Source organism: Dunckerocampus dactyliophorus, chromosome 2 (genome assembly GCF_027744805.1).
Source record: "Dunckerocampus dactyliophorus isolate RoL2022-P2 chromosome 2, RoL_Ddac_1.1, whole genome shotgun sequence".
Lineage (NCBI taxonomy): Eukaryota > Metazoa > Chordata > Actinopteri > Syngnathiformes > Syngnathidae > Dunckerocampus > Dunckerocampus dactyliophorus.
In genome coordinates, this window is record NC_072820.1 from 41,121,157 (window position 1) to 41,146,670 (window position 25,514).

Genomic DNA, 25,514 nt, shown 5'->3' on the forward strand with positions numbered 1-25,514 from the left:
TTGACTTTATTCTCGTAATATTATAACTTTTTTATTAACCCTATTTTGTTTTGTTTTTATTTACATTATTTTTTTTAAAAGAACATCTTTTTTCTTTAATATTTCAACTCTATGCTAATAAAACAGCTTTATTTTTCATCATAATATCACAATTTTATTCTCGTAAAACTTTTTTCTTATTAGAATTCTATTAAGAAAATGTTTCTCTTAATATTTTGACTTTATTCTCATAAAATTTCAGTTTTTTTTCCATTACTACAGTTGCTTTTTTTAAAAAAAAAATGTTCCAAATGTAAATTTTCTTGTTAAAGCCACCTGCTGCTGCTCCCTGTTCTCTCTCTCTTCCACAGCCGGGCGTGCAGCAGGAGCTTGGACAACTGGTCACACCTGCAGCTAATCTCCCTCCCCCCTACTTAACACCGAGTAGGGGCAGCTGTGAGATGCCGGTTCCTTCCCTGACTTCCATGACAGCGCACTTGCGCCTCAAATTGCTCAAGCCTTTCAAGATTCGGCATCTCCACAGCTGGGTGTTCCACTTGTCCCGTGACCTGTCCTTTTGCAAGTGTTTTGTGTTTAGAACCTTTTTCCCCTGGGGCTCCGCAAGCTGCGGACCCCAGCGCTTTCCGTTTACTCCTGTGATTATCTCCATGCTGAAAACCAATTAAAGAACAGTCACCTTGCCTCCGCATTCTGTGGTCCTTCGCACACGCAAGCGTAACATTTCTTCTCGTAATATTATGACTCGTGTAATATTAAACTTTCCCACAACCTAATTTAAAAAAAATTACAACTTCATTGTTAATATTATAACATAATATTCCGACTTTTTTCGTTCATATTTCAAATTTATGCTACTTTGTACGGTATGCTACGAAAATGAAATTTTTCCTCATAATATTATGACTTTTAAAAAACATCTTTAATATTTCATGTTTATGCTACTACAATTATTTTATTCTTCATAATATTACTTAATTCTCATGAAATTACAACTTTTGTCTCTTAATATTTTGACTTTATTCTTGTAAAATTACTGCAGATTTTTTCCAACTTGCTGTTTGTTTTTTTTTAAGTTTTCTTCTTTAATGATATTTTTATCATGTGCCGCGAGCCAATAAAAAAACAGCCGTGGGACGCAAATGGCCCCCAGGCCGTACTTTGGACACCCACTGGTCTAATGCCTTAATAAAGGTAGCTCAATTAGACGCACTGGTGAACAAACAGAGGTAATAATGTTCAGTGTCATTTCAACAGTGTTTTATTATTGTATATAAATGCACTGCATTACACTGAACGGGAAAACAACATTTTAAAAACATGTGCACTCAAGTTAACAGATGATCTTTAATAAGGGATGTTTGTTTGTTTGTCCTTCAACGCACCTTCTAACTTTGTCCCACGCTGCACAGTACTACTGCAGTACTACTACTACTATACTGTATTTTTACCCATTTTCTTTCACCTCACATTTGGTTCCAGACGCTGATACTGTTCGGGAATGTATAAAGGTAAGATTTTATTACCTTATTAAGCGCTAATGTGCATATTTGTTCGGTACACAAACTCTCTGAAAAGCAAAGTCCAGGCTCGTACTGCTGGATGTTGGGTTCAAAAGTAATATACAGTTTGAAATCCCCAGAGGCGATTTGTCCCATTCTGTTTGACCGTCCTTGAACGCACCTTCTCGTGTTCTCAAGCTGCACAAATAGATACTTATTCATCTCCAAGAGAAATTCAAACAGATGTACTACTATAGTGTATTTTCACCCGCTTTCTTCCACTTTATTTGCTCCCGAATGCTGATACTATGTGGGAATGCATAAAGGTAAGATTTGATGACCTTATTGAGTGCTAATGTTTGTGATACACAACCTCTTTGGAACATAAGTCCAGGCTGTATCTGGTTTCATTTCGTGCTTTTAATTTGATGTTTTTCATGTCATAGTTTTACACAATACACAGCAAAATATGGTCAGATAAATTAGATTGCTATAATGTACGTACGTTTTACTGATGTGTTGATGACTAGCTAGTGCACTGCTAATTGTAGCTAATGCTAGCGCTGCTAGGGCTGAATTGACAGAATCCCCAACATAGCTGTCCTCGGCATTGTCCCCCTGCTCTAGAGCAGTGCTTCTCAACTGGTTTGGCTGCGGGACCCACCATCACCGCTCAATGACAAAAGGCGACCCAAGTTGAGGATTTTTTTCAACTCAGAGGCATTTGCAGCTTGCTCAGAAGAAATGCTCTTTGTTTGAAAGTGATGAGCCACTTCACAACACTTTCTGTGAACGCTACACAAACAGACATGAGGTCGGTCATCAACAGAGACCGTTATCTTGTTCGCGGTGCGAACAAAATCAACACAAAAAGTCAACACAAATGGAACACACAACACAACTGCACCAGAGCGACTATGCGGGTTTGAAAATAACGCTTAGACATTAAAACGCATACAAAACTATCATCTACAACCCAAAAGGCAGGCTGGGTACACACCCTACATATGCAATTTGGGGCACATGTCATTAAGGGGTGATGGTGGGTATAGGAGCAAAAGCATTTTCCACAAACTCCCGAACAAAAGGCACCCTTTTTCTTTTCTAGGCTGTTAGTCACTGGGAGAAATAATTGTGCGTACACGAGGTACAAGCAATGGCTATTTTTGGTTATGTTGACAACCGCTTGTGTCGACGTGAGTCAGCCAGTTATGGCTTTTATTATTAAAGTATGTCTTTTTTTTCTACTTCAGAAAAACAAATTATGAGAAGAATATGAATTTTGTACTTTATTCTCATAGTATTACGTAGGTCTATATAGTCTTTTTAACATTGCATGGTCCTAATACTCCTTTGCACTGATAGTGTGTTGGAAAACTAAGAAGAGGCAGTGGCACTGCGTCTGCTGTAGGTGATAATTCCCAAAGTGGGGTACGCGTAACCACAAGGGTACGCAAATTGTCATGGGGGTACGTGAGTAAAAAAATTAAAAACAATTGGCGCCTAACACACAATGGGAACGGAGCAGCAAGGAGACAGTGTGACGTTGTCCTTTCCTCTGTGTGCATCATCTGAATAAATAAGTAAGTTTGATGATAATTTAGTGCGTTAATAGTGTTTAATCTTGAATATTTCATTTATATTGGTGTTCCAATCCCGTCACGGTGCAGCAGTGAAAACCAAGTCACTGTGATTGGGGATTTATCGTTGGTTGTGTGTATTTTTGTACTTCGGATACTGCTTTATCGTGATGGTTAAACTTTCCCCTTCAATTTGGTATTAAATTAAAATGCAGATTTAAACCACAGCCATTGTGAGTGGACAAAAAAAGTGAAGCTCAAATTCACATACTCGTTTTTGACCCGGAATTACTATAACATGAATTAAATCATTCATTATGTTCAATATTTCAAGTTAATTCAAATAAAAAGGTTTATGTTTTTTAAGTGTGCAGGAGTGGGGTGGGGGGTGGGGGGTACATGGCTTCAGGTCAAATATCTGAAGGGGTACGCCACTGTAAAAAGTTTGGGGGGGCCTCTGATGTAGGTGAAGTGTTCCACATAAAGAATCTGCATCCTGCTCAGCAAGGCAGGATAAAGCGTAAAGGGTAAAAAAAAAAACAGGTTTGCCTTATTGTGTCTGCAATTCCCTGCACTGTTTCCTTGCTGCCAAAAGTACTTTCAGAGTGTGTAATTAGGATAGACACACATTGTGCAAATGCATGCGGCCCTGAAGGCATCATTGGACAGTTAAAGGATTGCTCCTGGTGTTTTTTTTGTTTTTTTTTTAACCTTGCATGGTGCACTTCAAGGTAAATGAGTAAAACAATTTTACAACCAAAACAGTTGGTGTGATGGAGTCTAGCAGGGATGCGCTCAGTGCAGTTCAAATATAGTTCAGCTCCCTAGCTTTAGCTTTACTTGCCTGGCGCAAAGGAGCATGGGAAAGACGAGAAGACCTGCATGTTTCTTTCAAGATGTGAGATAAATAAAGATAAACATCATATATTGTACCATTTCCCCAGTGGCATGAAACATTTGGCTCGTTTTGTGCTGTAATATTGTTCTCAATGCCTTCTGTCAGGTGCTTAATCTGAATACAATACAGGAAGATTTGCAAATACAGCAGTATTTTGAGGAGAAAGAAAAAAATCAGGTCAGGAATTGACATTTGAGAGCAGGATTTAGAACTGTTGTAAATTGACTTTAGCTTGAAACATCTCTCTGTAGAGGTTTTCTGCTGGTACTCTCGCTTCCTGCCAGATCCCAAAAACGTGTGTTAACTGAACACTGAATTGGTGTGAATGCGAGTGTGAACGCTTGTTTGTTGGAGGACCAGTCCAGGATGTACCCTTAGGCTCCATCTAACCCGTGACCCTAATGAGAAAAAGCTGAAAATGGCTGGCTGGATGTCTGGTGAACATCAGCTCCTTGTTTTGAAGAAGACAGCCACTGGAATGCAAAAAGATACCCTAACTGGACACAACATTAGGTACACCTGCATAATCTCATAAGAACCAATACGAGAGTTGCATCGACAATCTTACTGAGAAAAAATCCTGTGTTGATAAAAAGAAAAAATAGAGTTACTATCATTTTTTAAAAAAAATGGCTAACTCTTGTATTGGATCTGTGAATAAGGAAGAGACAAAGTAGAAAGGCAGCAACTAACTGGAATAAAAAGAAGGAAAAGACAGCTGATTTTTACAGAAGTCTTCATTTTATTGCCACGTAAGAAAGTTGTATATAGAACAATAGTGATATATTGTCAGATGGCATATCATCAACCAAAAGATTACCCAAATAGCCCCCTCATAAAAGGAAAAAAAAATACTTCATAGCAACACTATGGTAATACACACGCTCTTGATCAAAATTTGAAGACCAGTTGAATTCAATACAATAAATAATACAATAAAGAATTTTGCACTGTTGGATCATAAGGAGATTCTAAGTAAAAGCTGCAAAATGTAAAAAGTAAAAATGGGAGTGAGACAAAATGTTTAAGACCACAGCCTTTAAAAGCCAAAATCTTGTCAAAAAATGTGGATTCAATGTGATTTTCGGTCAGGTATCCACACTGTCATGATCTCTCTGTCGTGAATGGCAAAAAAAGCTTTCTCTCTTTCAATGTGGATTGTTGAGCTGCATTATCAAGGCCTCTCTCAGCGCGCCATTGCTGCTGAGGTTGGACGCAGTAAGACAGGCATTTGAAACTTCTTCGAAGATCCTGAGTGTCATGGAACAAAATAGTCAAGTGGTATAGCCAAAATGAGCCGGTTGATCCGATTGTCTGTCTGTCAAGAAGGTTGTTACTGGCATCGAGTGCAGTCCAATAACTGTCAGCAAAAGAAGGCTTTTAAGAACAAAAAACATCTTCAAAGGCCTCGTCTCCTTCAACACCACAAAACTGACGGTTTTTAATGTGCATGAGAGCACCAAACATGGAACACAGAAAGGTGGAAGAAAGTTTTATCCTCAGATGAGAAAAAATGTCCTGATGGCTTCCAATCTTACTGGCATGACAAGGAGATCCCACCTGAGATGTTTTTCCACACGGCACAGTGGAGGGGCGCCATTATGAGCTGGGGTTCTTTTTCCTTCAATGAAACAATGGAGCTTCGGGTTGTGCAGGGGCGTCAAACGTCAGCTGGCTATGTGGAGATGTTGCAGGGGTCATCCCTCGTGACTGAAGGCCCTTGTCTGTGTGGTAATGACTGGTTTTTTTCAACAGGACAATGCCCGCCTGACAAAGGACTTCTTCCAGGGGTATGACCTCACTCTTTCAGACCATCCTGTGTGTCCCCCTGATCTAAATCCAATTGAGAACATTTGGGGATGAATGGCAAAGGAAGTTTACAAAAATGGACATCAGTTTCAGAAAGTGTATGTCCTCCGTGAAGCCATCTCCACCACCTGGAGCATTGTTACCACTAGCCTCCTGGAAACACTGGCATCAAGCATGCCCAAACCAATTTTTGAGGTGATTAAGAATAATGGTGCAGCTACTCATGACTGAGTCCTTTTTTGAACATTTTATTTTTTTATTTTAGGGAGCTTCAATATTTCTTTAGCCATCCATGTTCTTAAAGTTTTGATCATCTGATGAGCACCCTATTTCTCTTGAATGCTTGTCTGCAATAAATTGCTTACCTAAATGTTTTTTTCTTGTCACATTCCCATTTCATCTTTTTGCATTTGCTCTACTTACAACCTCCTTAAGATCCAACAGTGCAACATGTACATTTTTGCAATTTTCCAACTGGTCTTAACATTTTGATCAGGAGTGTATATTTTCGGACAAAACGTCAGCTCTATCTCTTTTTCTACCAATATTTGAAGAGTACCAAAATACATTTTTCTCATAGCTTAATTTCACAGAAAAAAAAAGTCAGTAAATGGTAAAAGGACAACGGGGCATCACGGTGCATATTATAAGCTACTGTGCAAACAATACTAGTAGTGGGAGATGGTCTTCTACCATGGAAAATATACTTTTACTAGCCACACATAAATGCAGTGTCATGGGCCATATGTATTCATATACACATACTGTATGCATAAATATCACAAACTGGTCTGGACATCAAAAATATAAATTGATTCTCCTATAGCTGTGTATGTAAGGTTAACACATGAAATGAGCCAATCAGTTAGTTGGAATATAAAAAGATTAGCTTGCTTGTGGATAGTAATCATCCCACAAATAGCTTATTGATTCTGCTGCAGTTATGGGAATTCCCTTGGCTCTGGACATTGCAGGGTTCAATAACGGGGGCTATTTTTCCACCAGTTGTCGTCCTGTTTATGCTCACAGAAATGATCTCCTAGCTTTTGATGACAATGCACGTGAAGAACATCATAGGAGTAAACACATATTACTCGACAAAAAATATTAAATAACATATTTCCTCCGTTTTTTTTTTTTAAATGCCGAAGTACAAAACTCCGGATTGGTGAAAACATTGCGCATACTGTACAGACGGATGCTATACAATCGTGTAAACATTGCTGACAAAGCCCACATTGGATGCCATGGTGGGGTAGGGATTTTTTTTTTTTTTTTTGGATCATACAGGCGGGAAAACGTCTGCAAAAAAAACAAAAACAATGGTGCTCTGCTTAACATAACTTATAGTTGTTTGAGCCCTTTGGAATTACCCCTTGTATCGTGTACTTTCTTTTTTACTTTTGCATCATGAAACCTCTGCTGCATTTTTCTACATAATACTCTTCTCCACTGTTTTCTTTTCCAAAATGTTTTCCTGTTTTAAAAAGGAAAAAAAAACCATCATTGTATGATAAGAAAGTCATAAATTACGCAAGTAAAGTCATAACTGTGCACAATAGAATATTCTAAATTATGCAAATGAAGTACCCACAAGGTTTTCAATTTATCAGAATGAATTTATAACATTACAAAGAAAGAAAGAAAGAAAAAAATAAATTTCCAAGAAAAAAACATCATAATTAAGATTTTTTATTTTTTATTTTAGAGGAATGAAGTATTTTATAAAATCTTGTATTAAATAAAAGTATACCTCTGTTAAGCAGAGGGAAGACTGTTGAGTGTTGTGGCAAGTCACCACCAAGTCCCCCAAAGACCACTTAAAGAAAAACCAAAAGATGCATTTTGATATTCTTCAACTTTTGTCCATTAAACACGCTAAAACACGCTAAAACCAACCCAGTGTACATCAAATATGCAAAGCAACATATTTAAAGATGAAAAAACAGGCTACATCTCAGCTTTTGTGTTATAAATGGCAAAACAAACAAATTATTAGTATTATTGTCATGTCTTATAATATTCAACATGACAACGTTTTCTTTTAATGTAATGATTTTAAGACTTGTGCCAATAAAAAACGAGCTAAAACCCGCAAGTGGCCAACATGCCGCACTTTGAACACCCTTTAGTATGTTTCGCCAACAATGAAATAGTCTTATGTTTTGGCACATCAACACCATCATTAGTGCAAAAAACTATACAAGCTTAAATCACTTCTTTGAGTGGCTTCGTGTATTTGTCTAATAATGTTTTAAACAAGGATTTAAGGGGATTATGTTGTGTATATACAGGGCAGTATGGCAACATTTCTTAACTGTTGTTTGCATTGACTTGTTACATTTACAATTTTATTCTTGTAAGATGATTACAGTGGAACCTGCTTATCTTGACTCAGACTCGGACTCAGACTGGCTGACTGACGTCCACATAGGCTGTTGTTGACATTGATACTAAAATCGAAGCTAACCAATGCTTGCACATTTACTGGCAACACGGGCCAGAGACATAAGGAGAATGGGCGATAATAAAGGATTTTTTAACCTATGGCAGGTTCAGTACAGCTGTACAGCTGTTTTCTTGTAAAATTCCTTTTCGGTGCATGGCCCAAATACTCCTTCTTAACTTAATTGTATGGACAATTTAAACTGCTGCATCAATACACCCTTGTGTGTGTGTGTGTGTGAGAACAGTCATGTCAGATTGCCAACTTCCCCTATTGAGCTTAGTGTCTTTGCACCACTAGCAGTACAGTATCAATTATTCAAAACTTCCTTGCAAGTCAGGTGTTGACATTGGGTCCCTTTTCAGTCTGGTGCTGCCATTGTGGAGACCCTTTTGCAGCAGGACAGCCTCCATTCAGTATTTCCTAAGGTTTTGGTAATTAAAGATCACAATGAGAGCTCCTAATCCCCCCCAGCCTCTAGTCCTCCAATATATTGAATATGCCTTGTGGATGTTCCGCAGTGTGGTTTTGTCCAGTTCTGCACAACAAAGCAAATGGGAATGCTCCTCTGTGGGCTAATAGAGATCTCCAAGAGAGAAGAAACCGGCCCACAAGAGCAGTTTTGTATTCTGCTAGAATCCATGCTAAAGGCCTACCTCTCCTGCTTGTCGATTTGTGCCACATTGTTGGTATTTGTCAGTGTGTGTGCTTCGGAAGCAAACAAAAGGTGGGCGGGTTTGCAAGGTGTTTGCCTCCTAGCTTCTCCCCAATCTTTAGCACTCATCCGCCACTCGCGCTGTTTACTTTTCCTCGTATCCTGTTATTGATTTGACACAGCGAAGAACTCGTCCCTGCTCATCATCAGTTTAGTCCAAACAACACAGACTGAATCGCCTAAATGTGTTATTATAATAATTGCTGCACTCAAAAACTGCTATCGCCAATGGTGATGGATCAATACGTTAATTTGTTGTTAATCATTCTGCAGTGACACTCCGGTTGTCAGTTGCGACTACCAGCAAAGATAATGGCATGAACTTTATTTTGGAGCCAAGTGTCAGTGCAAGTCAGTGCTTCATTTTGTTTGAGTTGAGGTGGTCAGAGAGAAGCATTCTTAATAAACTGGCACACAGCATTGCCAATCGGGGCTTGCAAAGTAGTATTTTTTAGCTGTCAACATGATGGACAGAATGATTTTTGAACGGGGAAAAAATCCCCCAAAAAAGCATTGAAACCGCTGATCATATCATAAACCATAATCATATTTTTTAAAAAGAATCATGTCTTTTAAGTAATACAGTATTGACCCGAATATAGGACAACCGTGAATGTAAGACGACCCCTCTTTTTGAAGACCCGATTTTGGAAAAATATTTTTTAAGACAAAATCATCAATGTATTTGTCATGCTTTTCAATCAGTTACATTCTATTTCATTCACACAATTTCATTAATTTGATTAGCTGCTCAACGGTTTCGTTGCTGACCATTATTCTACAAGTACCTTAACTTTTCTGTTGTCTGGTAAGGCTGCGTTCACACTTGCTGGTCTGGACCAAACATTTTTAAAAAGTTTTTCATCGGACCAAAGGCTTCACAGTAAAAATGTACGCATACATTAAGGAGATGACGGGGCAGCTTTTGCGCCTTATTATGCCTTTTCATAGCCCACCTTGTATAACTGTCTTAATTATAAGACAACCCGACTGTTTTGTTGTGAAAAAATACCGTCTTACATTCAGTTCCATCCTGTAGTAAAGAAGATGGAAGAGCTGCAGAGACCCTTGAAAATGTGCGTGAATTTTGCCATTTGTAAAAAAAAAAAAAAAAAGCATCATAAACTTCAGTCTACATGCTTATTTGAGTGCCCTGAATCCTCCTCCTGTCTGGGGTGCTGATCAAGCTTGACTATGAACCGTTACACTCGCTAATCTGGATCAGATTCACCAAATTGGGTCAATGGCTCTTCAATTAACTTCCGTTGAATCAAAGAAAAAACAGCGAACTGTATAATTATTCATTTATATCTCAATCGGTCGTCGGAAGGTGCATGTTGGAAATGCACTGCCTGAACAAAAAAAAAGGTCACACACTCATTACACATTTTGTTGGACCGCCTTTAGCTTTGATTATGGCACACATTCTTTTCCCCAAGCTTCTGCAGTGTCACAATTATTTCTGTCCAGAGTTGCATTCATTTCTTGCCAAGATCTTGTATTGATGATGGGAGATTCAGACCAGTGCTCAGTCCGTCCACTTTTTAATAACACCTTGGACCACTTTTAGTAGTTTCAGCAATCTCTTTAAATGTTTTAATTTGACATTTCTGACACAGATGACAGGTTGCTTAACAAACGAGAAGCTAGTCACTGCTTCAGCTAGAGTGAAATAACTGAATCCATCTGAAACATAATCACCCATGCAGTAATCGAGGCTCTTACTTACGTGCTGAGTTGAATCCCGGCAGTGACCTTTTTTTAGCCAGGCAAGTTTTATGATGGTGACAGTTTGAGACTGACCTGACTGGGAAAATTGTTTGAAAACCAGAAGGTTGAACAGCATCCCAGAGCTGTTTTTGCTCTACCTTTAGAAATTCCACTACATATGAACACAAAAACAAGAGATAGCCAGTGTTCTCTAGTCATGTTAACAGTAAACAACCATCTTGTATTTTCATAGCTTGCAAGTAACGGTCATACACAAACACCAGATTGCTAAGTTCCAAATGGCACTAAGCATTTTTTCTGCAAAGCCATGCGTACAAACCTGTGTTCTTTTGTGTTTTCTGTGACCTTTTTTGTCTGACTGACTGTCTGATGGCAACGTGACTGCCTCCTGAGCCAATTCATCCGTGGCCGTGACCCTATCAACCATAACTCGTCAACCAATTCCAGTTGTGCTTCTTGTTTATTTTGGGTATGGCGAGGGATGACAATTTTTTTTATTTCTTTTAAGCAATCGCTTCCACTGCTTTGCCCGCTTTACAATTATTCCAGTGGCTGCTTTTTCTTTCAGGCTGAAGCAATCACAGTTGGCAAGGGGATTTACATTTCAACTTTTCCGGCTTTCTGGATGAAGACAATTGGGCCAGACAACATCCAAAGCAAACGATGACCTTCATTTCTGTCATTTGGTCTGAAAAAGTCTGGAGTAGCAATTACCTAAAGGAGATGAAAAAAATTTGAAAATGTTTTCATACAGTTCAGTTTTCCACGAAAAGTATTGTCAAAAATATGCCTCGGTCTTGGGCAAACGGTTGGTTCTTTTAGATTTGGTATCCTATAGACAGATTCCGCTCAGGGAATCCTTTAATCACCTTTATTATGTGTGTCTGTGAGGTTAATTTTCTCATGGAATACGCACAGAACAATACCTAACTCCATATCTGTGTCCTTTCTATCTGTCTGATAAGCGCCAAGCGGTGATGAGGCATTCAAGCACACTGCGTATTTGTAATGGGCTCCACACACGGGAGGCGACAAATGGCGGTGATTGGCGAAACTCATCGTCAACGCGTACAAAACCTTGCACGCAGGAGGCAACAAGTGGCTGTGACTAGCGACACCGAGGAGCGACATGCTCACATCCAGAGTGAAGTACAAGTCTCCCACGATTTTGATTGGCTGTCAGATTTGGAGGTAATTTTGGGGTATCAAAGTAGTTTAGAGGAGAATAAGTGGCCCGTGTTGATCGAGTACTCTTGCTAGTATAAGATAAACTTACATAAATGTAAACTAATGTAAATGTACCTGATATGTCTTCTCTGGCGCCAACAAGTTCCCATGCAGCTGCTTTTTTTGTTTATATCTCTCTATTCTTATTAGGATTGTCAAATAAATCGAGGAAATCGGACACGGCAAGTATTCTTCCTCCATGTTTACTTGCAAGAGAGTACTGAATAGCATCCAGTCTGCTCATCGGTCGGTCAATGAAACTGCTGCTGACTGATCCTTGTCTGGGTGACAACAATGAAAACTCTCTGAGAATGCACGAGCACAAAATTTAACATGCACGAATTTCACGTGTCGCTAGGTAGGACGGAGACTCGATAATATCCCTGTTGCAAAGGTTCCATTGTAAATGAATGGAGCCCATAAGTGTTCTGTGTGCTTTTTCTTTTATGACGGCTGCACAAGAACCCACCATAACGCCAAATGAACGGAACCGGTTTGTAATGTAAATGTTCCTTCACTCATCGCTATGCTCACCAATAAGTCTTAAATGAAGGTAAAAGTGATGTTAAATGTTCATGTAGCCATTTCATTCGTGCATATGTATTTTGCTGTGTTTTCTGCATGTAAAACTATGATTACTCTCGATAAAATGTGTTTTGTGTTAATATTTTGGTGTGTCTCCAAGGTCCCACTGTTTTATGTATCTCGGTCTCGTAAGTCTTGTCTTCAGATTTTCTGTTTGTCTCATACTTGAAAATTGGCAGTGTGTATGTGTGACAAACATCCACTCTCCACTCACGGCACATCCTGACTGACTCTCTCTATAACAGTCTACTTCAACTATATTTTAAGTGCACATTGCATGCATGGATATTTAATTTGACTGAACACTCCAAAATGATTGAAAAAGTGATGTTTTTGAGTCAGCGTGTGATCTAATCGAGCCTAGTTTCTCTATCATTGCTGTGTATAGTGTCTGGTGAGTCATAAAACATATTTAATAAAATGATTGATCCAGTACCAGTTATTTAAAATCCCCGTTATGACAGCAGCAACAAACCCCTTTTTATTTGTTTATGTATGATTTGAATTGAGTCTAAAGAGAGTAGCTTAAACCTCAATGCATACCAGTCAACTTCTTAAAAAACTCGTATTTACATTTTCCATTGGAGATTTAATTGAATATATAACACATGTGCACAAATCACATAAGCAAACAAACCAAACAAAGCATAAAAGTATCAAGTTGGGATGACTGACATTTCTACAGTGTACGTTTCTCTGTGTTTTTTCCAATTTGGTTCCTGCATGTATATCAATATGTGCACTATGGAAGAATCATGCTGCTGCAGCAGCAGCAGCAACTGGATGCTGCGTCTCTGCCCTACCTGTCACCGTGCAGACAAGAGCTGCTTTTCAGTCACCCATCAACTGTCCTGGAGCTGAGATGGGCAACCTTGAGTTGCAAAGCTTATGAGGAGGCATCTACAAAACCCCTTATGCGTGCAGTCCAAAGCCCGAGCCCTTGTCTTTTGTCAGTTTCAACACATCAAAACATTTTGGGGGTAAGACATACTGGAATGTTAGTACTTCAACCATTTGAATCTTGCTTAGCAGACACTGGGGCTATCAATTTGACTTTGCAAGCAATGTCTGGGTGCTGGATCCCCTATATTGCTTCATGGGTTTGGTTCCCATCCATTTTCTTTGCATTTCAATGCTCATGTAGCTCTGAGACACATCTTCAACAACTTGACATTGTTAGGCTATTATGATGTTACCAATCTGACCACTGACATCAGACATCCGTGAGATGTTCAGTGGTTGATGTGATTTGATGGAATCTCTTTGTGTAAAAAAAAAAGGGATCAATCAGACATGGTGTCGCTATCGCATCACAAAGTTGTGAACATCATTTACCAGTACCGATGAGCTTCAGCTTCAAACAAACAGACCTGTGCCTATGGCCAACTCTGGTGTTGGTGTATACACTTATTTCGCCATGCATTCTTTGCCCTTCTTCTGCTTGTCTCACACAGTCACCTCTGTCTTGCTGTTGGTCACAAAGTAGGGCTGTGTGGGGAGGAAGTGTTGGCTGTGGCTATGACCTCTGGTGCCATGGAGCTGGTTAGGCTCCAGCACCGTACACTGAGGCCTCTTGTGGCCATAGGTCTTCCTCCGGCCAACTGTCTCTGTCCCATCCCATCCCCTTAGCCCCATACCTACCCCGTGCCCAGCCGCGATGGTGTTAGAACTGTACGCCAGTGGGCGCCCCATTGTTGCAAAGCTGGAGCCAATTGGGGTCTCGGCAACCCTGGAGATGCCCAAGGATGTGCCGCCTGGCATTGTACCCCCCATGTGTGCCAGGGATGTAGTTCCCAGTCCTGGCGGCTTGCTACTGTGGCTGTGAAGGTGAGTGTGGGCACTGTGAGAGCTGTAGGCAACATGGCCGTGGTTGCTTTTAGGTTTCTGACCGTTGGGCTTCAACGATCCGACTCCAGCTCCACGCCGTTCTGTCGGGAGAGTCGAGACGGAGGAGACTCTGGGCATCTCAGTAATATAAGTTGCCACCGGCTCTGGGGCCAGTGGGCCCAATGAGGTCATAGGAGTTATAGAGGCCATTGGGGTAAGGGATGTCATGGGAGTCATAGAAGTCATGGGTGTCATAGATGTCAAAGGTGTCATGGAGGGCATCTGGTTCATTGTGGGGTTCATGGAGTGTGAAGCCATGGGGTTAGAAGCAATAGGAAGGTTGGCGGTCATTGACGACATGTTAGCCATGGAGGGTCTGGAGTTGCCTATAGGCTGGAGCGGAAGACCACCTTTTGTTGGCAGCTCCACCATCAGCCTGCGCTTGTTGTAGAGTTCTCCGTTGAATTTGGCAGCTGTCAGAGGGGGGAGACAGAAAAACATGGTAATGGACATAATGGCTTGAAAATAACAGACAACACAACTCGTAAAATATCTGAAAGCTTAATTTTCAAGAGTCCTGTGTAATGAATGTACATCTTTTGTATGTACAGTTGTCCCTCGCTACATCGCAATTCCAATATTGCACCCTCGCTCTCTAAAAAATTGAAAGACAAGTCATATGTAGTATTCTGGTCACTAGACTTTAGTAATGTTGCATTGATGACACATGGATTACATTACCTTCACACTGCATGTAGTCGGCCATGGCATGTCCGACATGATCGAGTGGGGAAAAAAAAGTTCTCCTCCCATTCCACATGGAAGTGGTAAGTTTTTTGCTTCTCACTTCTTCCCCACTCCGTTTGAAACACTTTAAGTTTAGAACAAATAAATTGGAGGCTAATTGGTTAGCTAGGTAACTTACTATATGCTGTGCTCTTATGTCCTTGCAGTGACCCCGTAGTCTGCGCAATGTGGTGTAAACAAAGAATAATAGGAGTGTCAAGGTGACTATAGGGGTGTTATTGCATTTCTACAGGGCTCTAATAATGGTAAAAACATATTTAGAAAGTCAAAAACAGGTGTTCTATGCTCTAACTACAGAAATATCCAGTTTATTAATATTGAGTCCTACTTTGCGGGAATTCACTTATTGCACCAATTAACCGCGATAAACGAGGGATGACTATATTTTGTATTGTATGCTTTTATTGCACTGGTTCGGGTGTACCTCGCCTCTTACCAGAAGTCCGGTGGTTTGAACATGTTGGTTATTTTTATAATCTGCTACTTTTACCAGCTCAGACTGCACAAAAAATATACTTTTTTTTTTTTAATCGGTGTCAATAGGGTACATAATAAGCATAGCAATAATAACAATTGTATGGCTCCACATCCAGGACTACACAAAATACATTTTTCCCTTCATTTTTGAGTGAATAATGCATGAGTCTTAATGAGAAAAATCTTGGAAATGCAGGAGATGGACATGTAGAAGGCATACAGTTTGGCGCTGATTCAAATTTGGATGATGTCAGCCTTGGTGTTACCACCTGGTTTATTGCCCCACATTTCGTGCGCTCTGTCATTCACCAAGCTAGTGTGTCTTATCAGTATGAAAATCAGTATGCAATTTTCAGTCAGATCCATGTTCACCAAGCAGTCATTACTCTTGAGCCCTTGTTGCCGCTGTACCCTTGGAGATAAACGTAACACACTCAGCGAGTTTGCTCTGCTATTGTATCTATAAATCTATTTTATCGCTGTGAGAGCAGGAGAGAGACAAGCGAACGGTCCTGTGATGCAATGGAGAGGTTAGTGGGTGAGAATGAGGAAGTGGGGAGAGGGGTAAGAGTGGTGGGGAGTGGGGGGCAGCATCCCACCCATTGAGGCGCTGCTAGAATGGCTGCCTATGGGGGGATCAAACTTGCTCAGGCGACAGGTGAATCAATCCGGTGGCAGTCAGCGCAACGGTGCACACATCCAGGGGTGTACGTGACAGGAAACAGAAAATGTCGCTGTTATGCTCAGTGGGTCCGGCATGCCCCTGTCCATGAATGGCCAGCATCACTCTGAGACTCACATAATATGTAATAGGGATTACTGACAGTAATTCAAAAAATATTCCCTCTGCAAAGCGTGAGTTTTTGTTTTTGTTGCTTCATTTGTTGGTTATTTAATAATAAGTCAGCAGGATTACACAAAAATCTGATTTCCACGCAACTTTTTTAGCGGTGTGATGCTTCGGTCATTTTGTTTGGTCATCTGTTTAAAGGTGCCAATTTCAGGTAAGTAGTGGGACAGTGACCCACCACAGCCAATAGATGGCGCTATTATGAAAAACATTGTCTTTGTGTTATGCATTACTAGATGTATAGCAATACGTGTATCTGTATCGAACCGTTAAATACACATGCGTACCGAACCGTGACTGACCCGTGTATCGAACAATACGCAGTTTCATATTTATTTTATCAACTTCTAATGGAGCTGTGTGCTGAAATCTGCAGTCAACTACACGGCTTAGATTGCATTGTCAAGCACAGAGCCACTGAGCTCCGCCTCCCCGCATTCATACTATGCTGAAAATATTGAAAAATGAGAAACATTTGAAAATTGTTGGCAATTTCATTAAAATTGAAATTAAAAAATGTATTTATTTTTTGTATCGAAATATATCGAACCGTAACACAAACATATCGAACAGAACCGAACAGAATCGTGCATTTTGTGTATCATTGCAACCCTATGCATTACTACCCCCCCATAGCAGGGGTCCCCAACCACCGGGCCACGGACCGTTACCGGGCCACAGGAAACTTTCAGGTGCAATGATAAAAAAAAAACACTTAAAAAATGCATTTCAATGCATTTAGATGCATTGAAATTATATGTATATGCATTATATGTATATGCATATCAAATTTGGAAATATGGGCCATTATTTTATTCAAATAATAATATACAGTTTAAAAATCCCACAGTTTTTGTATGTTTATGTTTTGTTTCATTCTATTTTGGCAAGCAACGACCCGTCCCACTTTGTCTGACAGTCCTTGAAGGCACCATAGTTTTGTGCGTGTGCTAACTTTCTTACTAACTCTGCTACACAATAGACTACTATACTGTCTTTTTTTCATTTTTCTTTCACCTTATATTTGGTCCCAAATGCGGATACTAGGTGGGAATGTATCCAGGTAAGATTTGATAACGTCATTGAGTGCTAATGTACATATTTGTTCAGCGCGCAACCTGAAGTTAATTCATGCTAGCACACTGCCTATTGCCACACACACATCAAACAGCGAAATTATAATCTTCTTTCTGAAAAACAAACTCCAGGCTCGTACTGGTGGATGGTGGGCCTGTATTCATTTTGTGCTTTTAATTTGATGTTGTTCCTGCCTTAGTTTTACAAAATATATAATAAATACCGTAAAGCACCGTGTATAAACCGCACCCGTGTATTAACTGCACCCCCATTTTCAGGCTCACAGCGGGGGAAAAAAAAAATTTTGTTCATAAATGCTTGCCAAGACTTTCATTTCAAATCAACATGCGTAAAGGTACTAAGCAATTTCAAAAAGAAGAAAGGAGAAATCTGCCGTCCATCAATTCATCTGCAATGGAATTCATGTAAGAAAAGTTTGTCGTCAACTTGCCGATGATGTTCGCTCTAAAAACGCCGGATGACTGACTCGTCCACACCGTGCTGCCGTCCTGCTGCCCGGTTCCCAAACTCTTCTGCATACCGGCAGACGGAGAGTTTGAACGCTGCGATGAAAGATCGTCGTGGCATTTTGAGAGGGTACAGGCCCGGTCACACCGCCCAAACTTTGCTGTAGCGTCTCTTGAACGGTAGGAAGAGGGGGCCGAATTTCGACAACGCTCGTCACAAAATGGGAAAAAAAAACAGAAAACACGGGTGTTGTCCTAGCGGTGCACTGCTGAAGCCAGCGTTGCTTTAGCCTTGATTTAACGGTAGCGAATGTTGGTTTAGCTGTGATAGAGCGGCGTTCTGCGCATGCGAATCAGTTATCCATGTACTGTACATAACACAGCATTGCTTCAGTGTGAATTTGAATAAACGTTGTATTGTATTTTACATTTGCAATGTTTTAATGGAAGCTTAGGTTAGCTTCAGTGTATATAGAGATGGTTTCACTGTGTGAAAATACAGACAGCCGTCAGATAAGTTAGTTGCATACACTAGCATTTTCAGCAACTGTACAGCAGAGGGCGCTGAAGTCAAAGCAACTGTCTGACCCACAGACGGCTATTCTAAAATGGACTTGTAGTCAATTTCTGCGTCTGGTCACAGACCTGTCATCGTGTATAAACCGCACCCCGACTTTTTGCTTCTTACCAGTGGAAAAAAAGTGCAGTTTATACACGGTGCTTTACGGTATGGTAAATTAGTAATTAATATTACCAATCGTGATTTAACAGAACATAAAGTAATCCCTTGTTTATCGCGGGTAATTGGTCCCAGACCCGACCGTGATAAGTGAATTTCTGCAAAGTAAGATTCCTTACTCCTTCCTGAACCACCACCTTATTGTGGTGGAGGAGTTTGTGTGTCCCAATGATCCTAGGACCTCAGTTGTCGGGGGCTTTCGTGCCCCTGGTAGGGTCACCCATGACAAACAGTTTGTAGGGGAGGGACCAGACAAAGAGTGGCTCATCAGACTCTAATGAAGAAAAATAACATTGGACCTAGATTCCCTTCACCTGGTCGCGGGTCACCAGGGCCCCCCTCTGGAGCCAGGCTTGGAGGTGGAGCACGATGGCAAGCGTCTGGTGGCTGGGCCTGGGGCCCTGTCGTGCATAGCCTGAAGAGGTAACATGGGTGGTTCCTCCTCCCATGAGCTCACCACTCGTGGGAGGGGCCAAAGGCGTGCAGAGCGAGCTGGGTGGCGGCCGAAGGCGGAAACCTTGGTAGTCCGATTCTCGGCTGCAGAAGCTAGCTCTTGGCACTTGGAATGTGACCTCTCTTGCAGGAAGGAACCTCAGTTGGTGCGCTACGTGGAGAGGTTCTGGCTAGATATAGTCGGACTCACCTTGTTGCACAGCAAGGGTTCTGGAACCAGTCCTCTCGAGAGAGGATGAACTTTATTCCATTCTGGCGTTGCCAGCAGTGAGAGGTGAGGCACAGGCGTGACAGTTCTTGTTGCCCCCTGGCTCAAGGCCTGTATGTTGGAGTTTAACCCAGTGAACAGTAGGGTAATTTCCCTTCGGCCGGTTCCTGACTGTTGTTTGCGCTTAGCAAAACAGCATTTCAGAATACCCGCCCTTTTTGGAGTCCTTAGTGGGAGTACCGGAGAGCTCTGTTTCGGGGGATTCCTTTGTTCTGCTGGGGAACTTCAATGCTCATATTGGCAGCGACAGTGAGACCTCGAAAGCCATGATTGGGAGGAACGGCCCTCCTGTAATTGGTCTTCTGTGCTTGTTACAGATTGTCCATAACGAACACCATTTTCAAGCATAAGGGTGCACTTGGCACCAGGACAACCTGGGCCGCAGTTTGATGATTGACTTTGTAGTCATGTCATCGCACTTGCAGCCACATGTTTAGGAAACTCAGGTGAAGGGCGGAGCGGTCAACTGATCACCACCTGGTGATGAGTTGGCTCCGATAGTGGGGGAGGATGCTGGTCAGACCTGGCAGGCCCAAACGCTTTATGAGGGTTCACTGGGAATGTCTGGCAGAGTCCCCTGTCAGGAGTTTTACCTCCCACCACCGGGAGAGCCTTGACCATCCGTTCTGAGGGAGGCGGTGGACATTGAGTCCGAGCGGGCCATGTTCCGTGCCTCCATTGTCGAGGTGGCTGCTCGAAGCTGTGGCCGTAAGGTGGTTGGTGCCTGTCGTGGCGGTAATCCCAGAACCCGTTGGTGGACACCAGTGGTGAGGGATGCCATCAACCTGAAGAAGGAGTCCTATCAGGTCTTTTTGGCCCATGGGACTCCGGAAGCAGCTGACAGGTAACAGAAGCCGTCTGTGGCTGTGGCGGTCACTGAGGCAAAAACTTGGACATGGGAGGAGTTCGGAGAAGCCATGGAGAAAGACTTCCGGATGGCTTCGAAGGGATTCTGGACCACCATCTGCCCTCTGAAGAGGGGGAAGCAGTGCACAATCAACACCGTGTATAATGGTGATGGTGTGCTGCTGACCTTGACTCAAGATGTTGTGGACCAAAGGAGGGGATACTTCGAAGACTTCCTCAATCCCACCCACATGCCTTCCAATGAGGAAGCAGTGCCTCGGGACTATCTCTGGGGCAGAAGTTGCCGAGGTGATCAAAAAACTCCTTGGTGGCAGGGCCCGGTGGTGGATGAGATCCATCCGGAGTTCCTTAAGGCCTTGGGTGCTGTGGGCATGTCTTGGTTGACACGACTCCGCAGCATCGCATGGACATCGGGGGCAGTGCCTCTGGATTGGCAGATCGGGATGGCGGCCCCCCCTTTTTAAGAAGGGGGACTAATTTCCTTCTAAATAATCATGTTTTTTTAACATTATTACAGTCCTCTAGACATGAAATAACACCCATGTAGTCACCTTCATACTCGTATTACCCAATACAGTAGATATAATAAAAGTATATGTCATTTAAGACATACTGTAAATAAGACTCATGCTCGTGTGTGTTGCTATAAGTGTGTTCCCAAAGGGAGATGAGTGATGGGCTGACAGGAAGTGACGTTGGGAATTCAGAGTTGAGTTTCATCTTAGCGTGGGTTACTGCAGCAGTGTGTGTTTATTGGGGATTATTATGCCTGTGGTGAGATAATTCAAACCTCCAATAAAAGCCTGTTGTTCCTGTGATCAAGTCAGCATTTGTGTGTCTCATCAAATGTTACAGTAACATTATTGGCTCTTAGTGACCGGTGTAGAATACGACATATACTGTAATTCACAGCATCTTTAAATGCGTCTTCTGAATGCCGTGAAAGTATTTTAGTTTTATGCTTTGCTTGAAAATGGTTAATGTTTGCAAAAAATACATAAAATTTGCTTCAACATGCATATTTTTTTTACTTAAAATAGGCCATGTTCAACCATGAAACAGTATGATTTATAAATTAATACATTTTTTGAACACCATAATAGAGTGAAGGCACAAAAGTGGCGAGGGATGACTGTATCGTACAAAAAATGTATATTTTTCACAATAAAAAAAATAATACAAAAAGTCATACATTTTTGTTCTGCACAATAAAATAACTGCCGTTCACGGCTGCCACACACGGTTGCTGGTATTCACGTACATGTCCGTGGCGTTTACGCACACACAAAAGCAATCACAGGGAGGCAACCAAAAATTTACATTCATGTACTGTAAAGAAATGGATGAAAAAGGGATATGAAAACTGCATGTATAAATATGAATAAAACAAATATACAAACCTCACAAATTAAAAAAGACATTTGATGTGCATTACGTCGGCGAGCTCTCAGTCAATGGCGACTGAAGCGGTAAAGACACCCACTTTCATTCTGAAATTCACTTTTTTCTTTTCACTATGCCACTGAGCTGTAATTGTATTTCTCATCCATATGCTTGTTAACTGACATCATAAGTACTGTATAATAAGTTGTCTGATCTCTGCTGTCGGAATTGGATTTGACTGCCTCTACTGTAATTGTCCTCTTCATTATCTGTAATTGTCATTCTATAAGAACCCTAAGGTACTGCTGTTTGTACCCATGACAACCGACTTTGTACGCCATACCTCTGGTATCAGCAGTTACCTTGTAGACCTTTGCTCAATCACACCTTCACAGGGAGAAATTACATTTTGTTTTGAAGAGATTTTCCTTAGCTAAAAAAACCTCAATGTGTGTTGTAAGTAGATTTATAAAATAAATAAACGTCTTTTAATTACAGCATATTTTAAAAACAAAACTATCTGAGTTTGTGCTACAAGTTAGACTACTTGTGTCTCTTTAAGGTTTGAGGAAGCTGTTATATCAGGCATGTGAGATTTCAACATAATTGGTCATTTGTACTTACAGGGAGACAACATACTCCTCCGGTCTGAGCTGCAAGTCTGCATCCAGGGACCTTTTATTAGTTCGTTTTTGCCTCTCCGGATGCTGTTAAGGATTCAATGAAGTGACCTTATTTAGATGCACAGGGGATGGCTATTGATTGACACAAGTGTGGCTTATCAGCTGCACAATTGGGGAAGTGGCAGAGGCAATTAAAGAAAAAGAGCTGGTTTGTAGTGTTGAGGGAAAAGTGTTGATCTTAGACTTTGATTTATTTCTCACGGAGGGAACATGCAGTAACAACACTAATGTCTATTCATTTTGCTCAAGATTAGCCCAACAGCTGACATTTGGTTTGTGTTTGTTCTATTTATCCCCCTTTTCTCCCTTCGTGTTCCTCCTAGGCCAGGGGTGTCCAAGGTGCGGCTCGAGGCACATTCTAAAAATATAATTGAACAAAAAAACTAAAAACCAAACAACAGTAAAAACTGAAAAATCAGTTGTACTATTATTTAGTAACACAAGCTTGATATATTAAAGAAAAAGGTCCTTATTTTTTTAAGTTGTAATATTCTGAGAAACAAAACAACAAATTGTTTTAAATAAAAAAAAAATTAAAATTATGTTGCGGAAAATGTTATAATGTTGCAAGAATAAAGTGAAAACATTATGGGAATAAAGTCATATTTACAAGAAGAACATTTCTGAAGATTATTTAAGAAAAAAGTTTAAATATTTGAAAATAATAATACATAAAAAAAAAACAGCAAGTATGGGAAAGAAGACCGAAGTTTATATTAATACTAGAAAATATCAAGTGGCCCTTACATCCTTTAATTTTTCACCATATGGCCCACGGTGGAAAAAATTTGGACACCCCATTCCTAGGCTATATATCAGAGGCCTGTCATGAGAATCAATAAATCAATTAATCACACGATAAATAAAAATGAAGTTGTTCATTTTGCTGGCCTTGATATACTGACGTGTGTTTGTTTTCCTCTTTTCTTTCGACCTAACAGGATGGATGATAAGAGGTTTCACTCTGCATCTGTCTCAACAACTGGGCCCGTTTGTTCTACAGTGGAATGAAAGAGTGACTGAACCCTCCTGTCAGTCATTCAGTCTGTTTGTGTCAGTGGGGAGAGGCGAGGCGCTGGTAAGTGCTCACTGGCTAGCTGTGCGTGTCGCCTGCTACACGATCGAATACTTGTGAACACGATCTGATGTCAATTTCAGCCCGTTTGCACGCTGTCATTTTGTGACATTAAATGTTTGTGACAATGAAGTAAATAATACAAAACGGTGAAACACATTTCACGTATAACACCTCATTTTGTACCAAGGCACTTTGCTGCATCCAAAACATGTACTATGACCAAACGGCAAAACATTACACCCCATTCAACATCAACAGCGTATTCCACATACAATGTTGCTAAAAGTCAATCAAGGAAGTGTATATTCTAGGGGTGTAACGGTTCACATGGATGTATTGAACCTTTTCAGTTCGGCCTGTTCGGTTCAGTCCACTTGCGTACTGTTTCGGTTCTATTTTATGCTATTTTTTTTATTACTAGAGTGATCTAAAAGCTTCACGCGGAACTAATTTCTTGGCTAGTTTCTGCACGGATGCCTTTGAGTGTCGGACACGACTGACTGAGGGAGAGGGATTGAGGGGGAGTAGCTCGCAGGCGTGACAAATGGCATCAGGGCAAATGCAAGCAAGAAGCCTGAGCTGGAAGACCCTCCAATCTCACTAGAGTCTCCTGTTTGGGAACACCTTGGCTTCCCTGTTAAAATTACGGATGGATAAAGGCGAGTGGATAAATCCAAAGTTGTGTGTCGACATTGTTCCATGGATATCGGGTATGCTGCAGGAAACACATCTAACATGTTAGCGCACTTAAAGCGGCATCATCCTGCAATGAATGTTACATCTACAAGAAAGAAAAGCAGCTTAGTGCGAACACCAATAACTTCAGCATATAAACAACCTCTAGCAAGCAACTCTGACCGGGCCAAAGCAGTAACACAGGGGATTGGAGTTTTTAGAGCCACAAGCTTACGTCCATATTCAGCTGTTGAGCGCGCTGGTTTATATCACCTCTTAAATTCAACTCTTATGAGCTATATTTATTATCATTATTATATTTGTCCAAACAAATGTACCTTTAGTTGTATCAGGCATTAAAATGGATCAATAAACTGAAGAAACAAGGGTGGTCTAATCATTTTTTCCACGACTGTATCTGATTAAAGTTCTTAAACCTTGCTATGAAATACCATCACGCCCTCGCTTTAGCCAGGATGTTATACCAGCACTTTATGAAAAAGCTAAAAGTGATGTCGCAAACGAGCTATCACGTGTCCGCTATTTCATTTACGACAGATGGTTGGACTTCACGCGCAACAGAGAGCTATTTAAGCTATTTAACTAACTGTCCACGACATTTCACCACAATGTTTAAACAATCGTTAAATACAACATTTTATTTTATTATTATTTTTCTATTAAAAAAAACCCTCAAAATCTAATTTATTTGAAATATCACCCAAATGGGTCGCTTTTATTTATTTAAAAAAAGTTCTGTTTGCATTTATTTTTTATAAAAGCATGTAAAGTCATTTTTTGTGCCTTTTTTGAAGAAACTGAACTGAACCGAAATAACATTTTTGTGTACTGTTACACCTCTGGTATATGCAAATGAGCTGACATCTCCATTGACACACAATGTGAGCTTCAGAGTATTTCCGGGTTATTTCCTGATTCAAAATCAGAAATATTGTGATTGATTGCGATGGTTATCTAAGTGCAATTTTTGCTAAAAGAGTCCATTTTATTTTCAGTGGGGTTTTACTGTCTTTTATTTGTTTGTTTAATTTATTATGTTGTTTGTTTATTTAATTTATTTTATTTAAAAGCTCTTGATATTGTAGTTATTCTAGACTAGACAATTATTCTAGACAATTATTGTCCAGCAAAATTTGTTATCGTGACAGGCCTAATCAGGGGTGTCCAAAGTGTGGCCCGGGGGCCATGTTCGATTTCAACAAGAAAACTGTAAAAAAAAAAAAAAAAAAAAACTGTAAAAAAAAGAGAGCAGTAACTAAAAGACTAAAGATGGAATTTTAAGAGATTAAAGTTTTTTTAATTTATATATATTATATATAGATTTTTTTTTCTTATATACTGCATGAAGTTGA

General features: G+C 40.5%; 1 protein-coding gene and 1 long non-coding RNA gene across 2 annotated transcripts in view; one reads left to right on the plus strand and one right to left on the minus strand.

Moving 5' to 3' along the window:
* The first annotated feature begins 1,681 nt into the window (after positions 1-1,681).
* Positions 1,682-25,514, plus strand: part of LOC129171742 (uncharacterized) — a 32,419-nt gene continuing 8,586 nt past the window's right edge. The window contains exons 1-2 of the long non-coding RNA XR_008566826.1: positions 1,682-1,825; positions 23,330-23,466. This is a non-coding gene — a long non-coding RNA (uncharacterized LOC129171742). The remainder of the gene's footprint in view (positions 1,826-23,329; positions 23,467-25,514) is intronic.
* The window catches only part of shisa9a (shisa family member 9a), an 82,099-nt gene continuing 61,192 nt past the window's right edge, over positions 4,608-25,514 (minus strand). The window contains exon 4 of the mRNA XM_054760694.1: positions 4,608-14,790. Within this exon, the coding sequence (XP_054616669.1) occupies positions 13,937-14,790 (854 nt within the window). The 3' untranslated portion in view covers positions 4,608-13,936. The remainder of the gene's footprint in view (positions 14,791-25,514) is intronic.